The sequence below is a fragment of the Trichomycterus rosablanca genome, chromosome 3 (genome assembly GCF_030014385.1).
Source record: "Trichomycterus rosablanca isolate fTriRos1 chromosome 3, fTriRos1.hap1, whole genome shotgun sequence".
NCBI lineage: Eukaryota > Metazoa > Chordata > Actinopteri > Siluriformes > Trichomycteridae > Trichomycterus > Trichomycterus rosablanca.
The window spans coordinates 54,183,594-54,197,297 of NC_085990.1; the positions used below are offsets into that span (position 1 = coordinate 54,183,594).

A 13,704-nucleotide genomic window follows, 5' to 3' on the forward strand; every position below is an offset into this window, starting at 1 on the left:
AACCAATGAAATACAAAGCATTTGTTCTGACATGTACCTGAGCCAATGACAGATAATATTGATCAAAAATGAAACCAGTTCACTCCAAAAGGAGGATTTTTAAGTGTCCGTCCTAGCATTGCGTGAATGGAGGACTGGCAGCTGAAAAGCCGGACTGTCCGGCCTAAAACCGGACGTCTGGCCACCCTAGCTACGGGCTTAGCTACACACGTCTTCATGTGCTCGCTGTAGTGTTGGTTTCGATTCTCTTTTTATTCACTTCCACTATTAATCTACTGCATTCGCTTCAATCAGACTCTAAACCTCCTGCTTCTACCCACAATTCAATCCACTACAGATAATCATGTTATTTCCCAGTAATAATTTACCTACAGATTTATACTTCTATTATTACCACTTAGTTACACTATTTACTTATTACCTGTTATTATATGTGTTATATTTACTAGTACAATAAACATTATAATGATTAATAATTTATCACTGTAAGTTTGATTACCTGTGTGAGAGAAATCCTCGACTAACAGACTTTACTCCAACAGGAAGTGACTGATCTGTTATGAACTATAGTAAGTACAAAAATAGTTTTTTCCATTTTATCGCTCTTTAAGTGTATTGATCATTAGTGTGACAGCAAGTTAAACACTATAGTGCGCTGTAGTATATTATAGATTAGTTTACTGAATCTACTATTTCACCCAAGTAGGGAATTAATGATCTGTAAATCTGGAGAAGCGTAATAAGAAATGAACTGGTTACAGTTTGGGGTATTTATGATGGTAAGAAATGAACTGGTTACAGTTTGGGGTATTTATGATGGTAAGAAATGAACTGGTTACAGTTTGAGGTATTTATGATGGTAAGAAATGAACTGGTTACAGTTTGGGGTATTTATGATGGTAAGAAATGAACTGGTTACAGTTTGGGGTATTTATGATGGTAAGAAATGAACTGGTTACAGTTTGGGGTATTTATGATGGTAAGAAATGAACTGGTTACAGTTTGGGGTATTTATGATGGTAAGAAATGAACTGGTTAATAAACTTTTACCCCCCTTGATATGGTAATAAATAAATGGTTAAATAAACTGGCTGCACTTTTGCTTCTTGATTTCAGAAGCTGTTGCTGTCAGTGTTTCTCCAGACGACAGATGTAAATGATTCACACAGACCAGGATCAGATTTCACCTTCAGAAGAAACTGATATTTAGAATAAAGTGGATTTTGTTAGTACAGCTCCTTTATAATGAACCTTTTATCAACTCAGCTTTACAGAAATCCAGCTCCAAAACCTCTAATGAAGATTCTGATCAGTATAAAACCTCTAATGAAGATTCTGATCAGTATAAAACCTCTAATGAAGATTCTGATCAGTATAAAACCTGTGAAATCTGATCCTGGTCTGTGTGAATCATTTACATGAACTTTGGGTTTCAAATAAGTCTGGTGTTTGATATTGATCGCTTAGGGTACAAGAAAACAGAAATCAGCAGAAACTGAACAGAATCCTTCTGTAGGACACAGAGACGTGATGAAGCTACAAAACTGATCATCTTATTTTCAGGTACATTTTAAATGATCTTAATTTTATTTTGAGAGATTTTTCAGTGACCCTTTTGCCCTTCAGGACAGTGGTGATGATGGTATGTAGTTTATATACTGAACTTTTCATTAGAAGTTTGAGGGTTAAAGTTCCATCATTAGTGAGCGGCTACTGTTGGACTCCTGAGCAAAACCCTTAAACTTGTGTTTTATTTGTACGTCACTTGGATTAAAGCATCTACTGAATTCATTCATGTAACATGACGACTATGAATCATAATTATATGGTAACTGAAAATCCTGGTTTCTGATTGGCTCTCAGGTGTGGATTAATTCTCTATAGCTGGACAGTTGTAGGTAGATCTGGTGAGTAGTTGAATAAAAGTTGTAAATCTGCTCGTGACTGAAACCATCTAGGAGTGAAATGATTCTTAGCAGCTTTAATAACAGTGATATTAGATCCACGTTCACCTTCCACTGTCTCACCACTGAATTTTAATCAGAAGAAATGATGCTGATGGATTTGAACCTTGGATTGATTTTCATTCAGAACAGAAAAGCAGCGAATCAGGAATCAACACCGTACCTAAACTTAGTGATGTTTATTACAGATTCTAAATCAGCGTTTTATTTTTACTTCTTTTATCTACAGTATTAAACTAACCCTGATGTTATAACTGAACTGTTCATGTTTCTATACTATTATTATTTATTTAACTGTATGAAACCCCAGGATTATATTTTAAGAATAAAGCAGGTTTTATTGGTAGCACTTTTTTCAAATATCAGTTACAGCGGCTGAAAAGTTTCCTTTATATTATAATAAAGAAACCTTGAGATGATTAAGAATAAACACTTTACACCCTCTTCAGATTTATCATTAAATTTCTTACCGAGTTATTTAAGGTCGTGGTCAGAAAAAAGTAAAGTAAAGGGAGTGTTCTTGGTCAATGTGAAACATTTACATCCAATTTGGGTTTGATTTACATGAGATGTAAACAGATCTCAGCAGGAACTAAAAGGACATTTCTGAAGGACACAGAGACGTGATGAAGCTACAAAATCATCGTGTTTTTTTAAAAACTCTCTTAAAACAAAACTCTGAACCCCTCTCACCCCGCTCACTAACTCTTTACCCTGCTGCCTCTGCCCGGGGCATCCAGGCCGGCACCGCTAGACTGTCTAATAGCACCTCGGTCCTGCAGGAACAACATAAGCTATTTCATATATATCCTTAATATAGGTGGATATTACACAACATGTAAATATAAATCACAGCCTTTTTAATATATGTTAATAAAATTGCATATATACATTTATATACAGTGGTGTGAAAAAGTGTTTGCCCCCTTCCTGATTTTCTGTTTTTTTGCATGTTTGTCACACTTAAGTGTTTCAGAACATCAAACCAATTTAAATATTAGTCAAAGACAACACAAGTAAACACAAAATGCAATTTGTAAATGAAGGTGTTTATTATTAAGGGAGAAAAAAAATCCAAACCTACATGGCCCTGTGGTTGGGCCACCCTTAGCAGCAACAACTGCAACCAAGCGTTTGCGATAACTTGCAATGAGTCTTTTACAGCGTTCTGGAGGACTTTTGGCCCACTCATCTTTGCAGAATTGTTGTAATTCAGTTACATTACAGGGTTTTCGAGCATGAACGGCCTTTTTAAGGTCATACCACAGCATCTCAATAGGATTCAGGTCAGGACTTTGACTAGGCCACTCCAAAGTCTTCATTTTGTTTTTCTTCAGCCATTCAGAGGTGGACTTGCTGGTGTGTTTTGGATCATTGTCCTGCTGCAGAACCCAAGTTCGTTTCAGCTTGAGGTCACGAACAGATGGTCGGACATTCTCCTTCAGGATCTTTTGGTAGACAGCAGAATTCATAGTTCCATTTATCACAGCAAGTCTCCCAGGTCCTGACGCAGCAAAACAGCCCCAGACCATCACACTACCACCACCATATTTTACTGTTGGTATAATGTTCTTTTTCTGAAATGCAGTGTTACTTTTGCGCCAGATGTAATGGGACACACACCTTCCAAAGAGTTCAACTTTTGTCTCATCGGTCCACAGAATGTTTTCCCAAAAGTCTTGGGGATCATCAAGATGTGTTTTGGAAAAATTGAGACGAGCTTTAATGTTCTTTTTGCTCAGCAGTGGTTTTCTTCTTGGAACTCTGCCATGCAGGCCATTTTTGCCCAGTCTCTTTCTGATGGTGGAGGCATGAACTCTGACCTTAACTGAGGCAAGTGAGGCCTGCAGTTCTTTGGACGTTGTTGTGGGGTCTTTTGTGACCTCTTGGATGAGTTGTCGCTGCGCTCTTGCGGTCATTTTGGGTGGCCGGCCACTCCTGGGAAGGTTCACCACTGTTCCATGTCTTCGCCATTTGTGGATAATGGCTCTCACCGTGGTTCGCTGGATTCCCAAAGCTTTGGAAATGGCTTTATAACCCTTTCCAGACTGATAGATCTCAATTACTTTCTTTCTCAATTGTTCCTGAATTTCTTTGGATCTCGACATGATGTGTAGCTTTTAAGGATCTTTTGGTGGACTTCACTTTGTCAGGCAGGTGCTATTTAAGTGATGTCTTGATTGAGAACAGGTGTGGCAATAATCAGGCCTGGGTGTGATAAACCACAGTTACAGTATGTTTTAACAAGGGGGGGCAATCACTTTTTCACACAGGGCCATGTAGGTTTGGATTTTTTTTCTCCCTTAATAATAAACACCTTCATTTACAAATTGCATTTTGTGTTTACTTGTGTTGTCTTTGACTAATATTTAAATTGGTTTGATGTTCTGAAACACTTAAGTGTGACAAACATGCAAAAAAACAGGAAATGAGGAAGGGGGCAAACACTTTTTCACACCACTGTATGTGTTAACATAAATGGATACACCATAAAATACCATATAAAATTAATCCTATAGATATGTGTAATATATGTACAAACACAGATTTTATTATGGGTATTTCATTTATCTTTATATACTACACATATCCAGAGGGTACATGTATGTTATAATAAAATATCCACTTACACGTAACATATGGAAAAAACTTTATTGATATAAAGGTATATACACTGCCTGGCCAAAAAACAAGGTAAGAGCCTGCCATTGGCAGCCATTAGCTGGCAACAAGTTATTTAACCCTAACTGATGCAGTGAGTAGCTTCTCATTTGTTAAACAACCATGTGGAAAGACACATCCTGTGGTCGTGGAAAAGATGTTCATCTGTTTCAGAAGGGTCAAATTATTGGCATCAAGCACAGAAAAACATCTAAGGAGAAGCTGAAACTACTAACATCGGGTTAAGAACTGTCCAACGCATTATTAAGAAGTGGAAGGACTTGAATGATGGTGATCGGCGATCACTTAAACGTTTGGTGAAATGAAATGGTAGAAAAACTCCAGTAGAACTCAGGGATGTTTAATAGTGACAGTAAGAGCATTTCCACACCCACAATGTGAAGGGAACTCAGGGGATTGGGACTAAACAGCTGTGACCCCATATACATCCCATTGAGAATCTTTGGGATGTGCTGAGTGAGTTTGTGCAGTGGTCCAAATCTCCCATCATCAATACAAAATCTTGGGGAAAAATTCATGTAACTCTGGACAGAAATAAATGTTGTGATGTTGCAGAAGCTTGTGGAAATGATGGCACAGTGAATGCGTGCCGTAATCAAAGCTAAAGGTGCTACAACCAAATATTAGAGGGTGTGACCTTTTTTTTGGCCAGGCAGTGTATATCATGTATTACATTTCCGTCGTGGTGTATAAGGATGTGATGACACTGAAACACCTTGATCTGACTCGCACTTTCACCTCTGTTACTTATTCCTGAGTCCTTTATGTTTGTTTTTGAGATGCGATAGGCGTTACTCTGGGAATCGAACACGTTTGCTCTGTTTTTGGGGGGTGCTGGTTCTCTCCTTATTCACATGTTAGTACAACATTCATAATTTCTACAGTAGATAAAAGATACTAGATGACATGGATGATGTTCACGACATAATTTACTGTATTTACTCACAAGGAAACAATTTACATATCTGTAATTATTACTAATGATTCAATCATTTATGGACAGTTCATGTACAGGTTTTATGAATCATTATTATTATAAAGGATTTTTATTATCCTTTCCTATGTTTCCTGGCTCACAAGTAGCTCAGGCAGTAATCTAACACTCAGAGATGAAAAAGGACTAAAATATCGTACTCAAGTAAAAGTACTACTACTCTGATGAATTTTTACTTAAGTACAAGTAAAATTACCAGCTTAAAAATGTACTCAAGTAAAAAGTAACTCATTTAAAATGTAGTCGTACGTTACGAGGGCGTATCTCTCTTGTGTAATGCAAACAGGACAAGTGAATTTAAATCTCTTAATAGTTGTTTTTAATTAAAATAAAATAGAAAATGTGTCATTTTAGTACAGATTATCCTAAAAAACATTCTTAAACTGTTTAACCACTGAAGTTGGCATAAATTGTGGATTCTATAGATCATTCTACAGATTCTTTTCATTACCAACAAATACCAAATAGTCATATCGCAAATCCAGAACTCAAGACAAGTCAGGGTTACAAGTGTTGTGACTTTCACTAAATGACCCAAAGAAAAGCTTTTAAGATGTAAGACAAAACTATGTTGTCAAATAATGGAACGTCAAACTCCAAACATGTTAAACTATTTAAAAATCGCCCTTCCCTCCCTCCTCTATACCTAGATTACAGCTCCTTTACTTGTGTCCATCTTTAGAGCACAGCTCTCTTAACCTCTTGTTATATATCTGTTATATTTGAGCAGCAGTTGATTTTCAAAGTTGTTCGTCTTTCAGTGAACACAGCATTCCAGCACAGCTGAGGGGCCAGTGATAGCTCAGTGGTTAAGGTACTGGACTAGTAAACAGAAGGTTGTCGGTTCAAGCCCCGCCACCACCAAGTTGCCACTGTTGGGACCCTGAGCAAGGCCCTTAACCCTCAATTGCTCATTGTGTAAGTCGCTTTGGATAAAAGCATCTGCTAAACGCTGAAAATGTAAATGTAAAATGAGACGCTCACAGGCGGCTGAGGCAGGCAGACCAGTGTTGGGTTCAGGGAAAAGCTTTCTGATGTGTGGAAATGAGTTTGGCAGATCTATCTTATTTGAGGTACAGGCAAGGTACTCATCCGGTCCCCCTGTACCTTGTGACCTTTTTTTGGACTTTAATAATAAGAAGAAATCATCTTCATCTGATGAATTTTGCCTTACTTGCTCCACCACAGCCTCTACCATCTGGTCAAGGTGTGGTCTCACATAGACCAGGCCTGTTGAGTGACAAACACACAACACCACACACTGAATATTTCTGACAATTATGTTTCGATTAATGTGGCAACCAGAGTTTGTCATAATAAAGAAATGATAATAAAAACTACATCTAGTGCAGAATGACATTTATTACATTGTGTAGCAAGCAGAGATGTTCACAAAATACAAGTCAATATAATCTACACAAAACATACACTGGAAATGTAGTGAGGAAATAAACAAATAATCTGTAAATTCAGATAAAAAAATAACAACAGATTAGCGATGGTATTTAGCCATTTTACTTAGTGCCTTTACTAAAAATTACAATCAGGAGGTGTGATTGGTTCAGAAAGTGTTTCCTACAATCATTAGTGTTGATTCTGTTGTAGCGTTTCATTCACACCAGCTGTTCCAGTGAAACTTACCGCTTTCACCCTATTTTGTGTTGGCAATGAATGTCATCAAGGGCACAAGTGCAGCAGATCTCCTCTCCAAGGTTTCCTCATCTATCCAGTGACCACTATAAAACTTTCCAACAATCCGTAGTGATCAGAACTGGAGAAATAAAGGAATCGATCAGATCAGTAATAATACAAGTACTAACAATGTAACTCTTCCACATCCCTGAATACAGAACATTAGTTTATAGATCAGCTGAGGATTTAAAGTGATAAAGTTTATATTTAATAACAACGTATAAAAGGTGTTAACATCTATTTTCTCCTAGTGATTCATAAGTAACACGCTCATCTGGAAACAAGACGTTCATCTGGAACAGCATCATCTATGGAGACACAGTTTCTGTTCTTCATCCTGTTTTTTACAGGTGAGGTAAAAAAGTTGCTTTAATTATCCTTGAGATGTGACCTGAACCCAGCTGTTCTCCACCCATCCACATTTAAAAAGGAACATCTGGGTCACAGCACTGATACAATTTCACAGCAAAACTGACAGACTTGCGTGGCTACTAACAAAAGTTCATAATCAGCTGGAAACCATCATCACAATTAGGTGATAGAAATAATTCATTCATTCATTCATTTACTATCTTTATTACCACTGATTTATCCTGGTCAGGGTCACGGTGGCTTTGATTTATTGGGGGAAAGGCAGGAAAAACCCCGGACACGTCGTCAGTACATCAAAAGTCACAAACACAAACAAATTAGTAGCTCCAATTTGCATGTTTGACTGCAGATCAACACCACCCTGAAAGAATCCTGGACATTCAAGGTGCTACGTGCTGCACCACCGTGCTGTCTAACACCAATAATCTACTACATTTATTCATATCTTATTTTTATCTTTAACCTTTATATTTCACTAGGCACGTCATTAAGAATGAATTCTTATTTACAGTGGCGACCTGGCAAGCAGCAGAATCACTTGAATTAATGGGATAAAATAAACATGGGAAAAGAACACATCAATAATAAAACATAACACTATAATAGTCACATTATGGGCCTAAGAACAATCAATTATTGGTAAAGCAGCTACAAGCATCCATAAAAATGTTCTTTAAATGATTCTTAAAAACTGAAATGTAGTGGGAGGAACTGGTGTTGTATTTAGCAGATATCGGTTGTATGAGGGTCTGTGGGGGGGGGGGGGGGGGGTGTACAGTATATATACTGTATATATTACTTCACAACACAAAGATGTGCGCAGAAAGTCCAGGGGTCTAAATCCACTGTATCATTTTAAAACATTATCATTAATTCATTATTGTAAAATGTTTTTTTATTTACAGGAATCATCCCAATCATCTCGTCTGTCCCTCGTAAGTACTATTTTATAAAGTCTGGAAAAACATGGAGTGATGCCCGAGCTTACTGCCAAGCCAACGACGAGGACCTGGCGATCATCAACAGCGCTGCTAACATGCTCAGACTTCAAACGGATGCACAGGGAACACTAAATAATTTGAACATATTGATTGGGATGTATCTGAACCCCAGTAGCTTCCTCTGGTCCTACAGAAATGAGTCACTAGGAGGTTTTACCAACTGGATGACAGGATACCCCAATTATGCAGGAGGAAAACTAAGCTGTGTCCTGCTAACTCAGTTGGGTTGGTATAATGTGGTGTGTACACTACTGCGAGCCTTCATATGCTATGATGGTGAGTAATACAATATTTACAGTGATATAAAATGTTCTTACCTTATATAAATGTATGATGTCTTTTCACTTTGTTGTTTGTCCTCTTAGTTTTAATTTAGTGGTCAAGATTGATTACAGTTTGTGTCCATATAAACCAGGCCCAGTGCTGGGGGGATATTCATCAGCAAGACGTTTATCTTGCCTGTTTAACCACCAAAGTCCACTCCAATATGTTAAAGTTAAAATAAAGTCTCAGTGCTGCTCTGCCCACATTTAAAAGTTATAATCCTGGGAATCAACACCTTCTCCATGTGCCAGTTTTAAATCCTGATGGTATTTTGTGAGCATAACATTTTCTTTTGTATATATTTCTTACAGACAGGAGAACCGGAGCTGACCGTTACATTTACTACTCTACTGTAAAGACCTGGTCTGAAGCTCAGAGTTTCTGCAGACAGGATCACACAGATCTGGCCAGCGCAAGAACTGCAACTGAACACTCGGATATAATGGGAAAAATCTCTGGTGACACCTGGTTCGGCCTTTTCAGAGAACCCTGGAAGTGGCTGGACTAAACCGACATGTCTCTTCCATGGTATCCTGGACAACCTGATAATTACCATGGAGACGAATATGTTGGCTATTTGTATAATTTTAAGGCAGTCGATACACATAGTAGCTTAGTTTTGCCCTTTCTCTGTCACAGAGGTGATTATTGACGTATTTACTTTAGATTTATACTTTAAATTACCTGTAAAATGTGATGATAATGTTTTTATGCTTGTTTCTGTTTACAGTTGTTACTGGACATAAGCAGCTGAGATTTAAGGTGGAGTCGAATCAGGACGTTAATGATCCCACAATAAAGGCTGCACTCTTGGAGATGGTGAGTCTGATCCTCCACAAGGTTCCATTTATATTGTGCAGTTCCTCCTTATTCCAGCAGCAGGAACCCAAATCTTCCCTAAATCTTCATCAAGTTTCTATACACTGTCCTAACCTGTACTGTAATCATCATCAGCAGCTGCTGGATTCAGCTTCTCCACCAGTTTTACACCATCAACAACTTTCTTTATACATTATTTACTGATAAAATCATCTTCTGTCCTTCAGATCCAGCAGAAACTGAAGGATCATGGGATGGAACTGAACATCACACTGGAATGGAGAAAGCAACCAGATGGAGTGGTGTTCCACAAGATGGAGATACATTAAAAACTTCAGGGTAACAAACAACCTATAAATAATTCTCTCTCTCAGATCATTAAGTTAGTGAATAATTAATGATACTTTTTAAATGTGACTTTAACTTTATAATGAATATCTTTTTATCTTGACGTCTAAGGCTGTCTCTGACGGAATATCCTAAATGATACCTCGCTTCTTGAAGTTCGAGATTGGAAGAGAATCAAGCTCAGTTTAATTCTTCTAAAGTCCATCCAACAACTGTTTATTCCACTGTTTTAATATCTACTTATTTCCTATCATTGTTATTAATATAATTATACTTTCTTCATCTACATCTTATAAATCAAAATATAGCGTTAGGAATGATGTTATGCTAACAGTTATAGTAACTATTTACAAATATAAAGAACATTGTACTGCATGTATAATGGTGTATCTTTTATTAGGAATGTAACTATTTACAGGTTCAGTAATAATTTCCATGTTAAAGGATCTTCTATGTTAATCCTGTTGAATCTACACAGTGTGTTTAATAGTAAATCAGCTTATATTAGGAATGAACTTTTACAATCACTAAATCTCTCAGTGAGCCAATTTCAGGATGTTCATGTTAAAACTGAATCTACAGCAGCATCTAGTGAGAACAAATTGTTATTGCAGCTCTCAGTTCAGCTTTCAGGTCGTGTTTCATTCAGAGTTTGGAACCTTTACAGTTTCTAAAGGTTTCAGAGTTACTCAGTTTTTTTCTCTCATAATAAACTTGCCTGGGGGGGTTAAAAGATTTGTAGTGATGTTTTACTGACTATGTTACTTTGACTGTTTATATAATATTGTAAGTTAGTTTATGGGTCATTCTATAATTTGGGGTACATTTCACAGCACCAAAAAGTACAAAAACAATGTTCTTTCTCAACAGAACAATCAGTGGTTCAAGTTAATATATTCCTTTAGTGTAACATATCCACTAGTTGCAAAGCTTAAACATAATTATTTTTTATTTTATTTAAAAGGGCAAGTAGATGTAGACTACTAGGTAACTTAGTTGACAGGTAACATAGTTGACAATTTCCCTATTTTGACCCATAACTTCAGTGGTAGACCTTGCCTGGCTGACCACATGTCATTTCTTGAACAGAATAATGTCTAATTTGAACATACATTTGAATTAAAATTTAAAAAAAAATTTTAACCAGAACAATGCATGTAACATAGTTGACAGTCAATTAATATACTCATTGACAATGTTCTATTATAGATAAAATATTTTTAAAAATAAGAGAACATTCACCACAGTGTGTTCAATATACCCTCCACAGAGATTAATGATATCATGTAATGCTGGTCACATAGTTTTAGAACAAACCATTTTTGAGTTGCTGAGTGGAGTTCTGTTAGTAACATAGTTGACAGAACTTTTGCGGACAATAATAAATAAATATATTTAAATTATTTAAAAGAGAAACTCAATTTAAAAAATATTATTTTTCTTTAGTATTTAAACTATTGAAATAAAAAAAAAAATGGATGTTGTTGCCCTTAATAATTTTATTCATTATTTTGAAACCAAGGCACCCTCAACTTAAAAAACGGACACAGCAAAAACTGTTCATTTAGGAACATCATGACAAATTTCAAGCTAAATGAAGCATAGGATGCACATAATGTTTTTGTGATATTACAACATGTTTTCCATTAATAGGTAAAATATGACATTTTTAAAGAAAATCGTTAAAATAAATATAATTATTATCATTGGATATGGAATGTACCCCAAATTATAGAATGACTCTTATACAATTATTGTAATTTCTACATATTAAACAGTAATGTAGTATAAATGTATAAAATATTATTTTATTGTGAGAGACTTGTAATCTATAATCATTTACTGTTCATGTTTTTGCAAGTTTGGATTTGATGTGAAGTTTAACTTTTTGTCCTTACTGATCGACTGCATTCTCTTCAATCAGACTCTAAACTTCCTGGTTCTACCCACAATTCAATCCACTCTAGATATTCATTTATTATTTTAGTAATAAATTACTTATAAATGTAATAGTTTAGCTACAGATTTATACTTCTATTATTACCACTTAGTTACACCATTTACTTATTAACTGTTATTTTATGTGATATATTTTAATAATACAATAAACATTGTTTTATTCAACACAATGATGAATAATTTATCACTGTGAGTTTGATTACCTGTGTGAGAGAAATCCTCAACTAACAGACTTTACTCCAACAGGAAGTGACTGATCTGTTATGAATTCAGTTTTCCTGGTAATTTCTCTTTAAAAATACCAGTGGTGCCCCATACTTGATTATTAGCTATTAATTATATAATTAGATCATTAAAAGCTAATCTCTCTTTTCCATGACAAATTTAATGTAACATACTTCCTAAATACTTGTTTTTAAATAGATGTTTGGTATGAAAAGAACAGATCAGTGCGTGTCTGATTTATTTATTGCTGTGCGCTTCTAAGAATCTGAGAAAAGTCGAGCTTTTGTATGTACAAAATAGTTGTTCCATTTTATCGCTCTTTGAGTGAATTAATCATTAGTGTAACAACAAAACACTATAGTGCTCTGTAGTATATTAAAGATTAGTTTACTTAAGTCTACTGTTTCACCCACGTTGGGAATAAATAATCTGTAAATCTGGAGAAGCGTAATAAGAAATGAACTGGTTACAGTTTGGGGTATTTATGATGGTAAGAAATGAACTGGTTACAGTTTGGGGTATTTATGATGGTAAGAAATGAACTGGTTACAGTTTGGGGTATTTATGATGGTAAGAAATGAACTGGTTACAGTTTGGGGTATTTATGATGGTAAGAAATGAACTGGTTACAGTTTGGGGTATTTATGATGGTAAGAAATGAACTGGTTAATAAACTTTTACCCCCCCTTGATATGGTAATAAATAAATGGGCAAATAGATTTTGTTTATGTGCCACGCCTCTCACTCCAGGTGCACATGTTTTGTTTTCAGTCAAGCCAACGCCCCTTTTTGTGATTGGGCTGTGATTAATGAACCACAGGTGCCTTTTGTTTACCTCAGGGCGTTTAATGAGGCCTGTGGAACAGTCAGGCGGAAACTATTTTAATTTGCTTTGCTTTGGTTTGCTAATCCAGGCTCTCGTCTAGTCCATAATCTTGTCTAGTCCAGGCTCTTGTCTATCCCAGGCTCTTGTCTAGTCCAGGCTCTTGTCTATCCCAGGCTCTTGTCTAGTCCAGGCTCTTGTCTAGTCCATAATCTTGTCTAGTCCAGGCTCTTGTCTAGTCCATAATCTTGTGTAGTCCATGCTCTTGTCTAGTCCATAATCTTGTGTAGTCCATGCTCTTGTCTAGTCCATAATCTTGTGTAGTCCATGCTCTTGTCTAGTCCAGGCTCTTGTTTATGCTTAGTGTTAGTCTTGTTTAGTATTGTGTAGTCTTGTCCATGTCTTGTGTTAGCTTAGCTTAGGGTCTAGTATAGTTTACTCTGGTTCCAGTTTAGTGTTAGCGTTAGCATAGGTCATGTGATAGTGTGTCTTGTCTTGTGT

General features: G+C 36.3%; 1 protein-coding gene across 1 annotated transcript; it reads left to right on the plus strand.

Annotated features, from left to right (window-relative positions):
• Positions 1-1,512: 1,512 nt before the first annotated feature.
• LOC134309989 (C-type lectin lectoxin-Phi1-like) lies at positions 1,513-9,836 on the plus strand. The gene is made up of 5 exons (XM_062991499.1): positions 1,513-1,563; positions 7,584-7,682; positions 8,610-8,981; positions 9,341-9,670; positions 9,760-9,836. The coding sequence occupies exons 2-4, from the start codon at positions 7,643-7,645 to the stop codon at positions 9,535-9,537; spliced, it is 609 nt and encodes a 202-aa protein (XP_062847569.1). The 5' UTR covers positions 1,513-1,563; positions 7,584-7,642; the 3' UTR covers positions 9,538-9,670; positions 9,760-9,836.
• Positions 9,837-13,704: the final 3,868 nt, after the last annotated feature.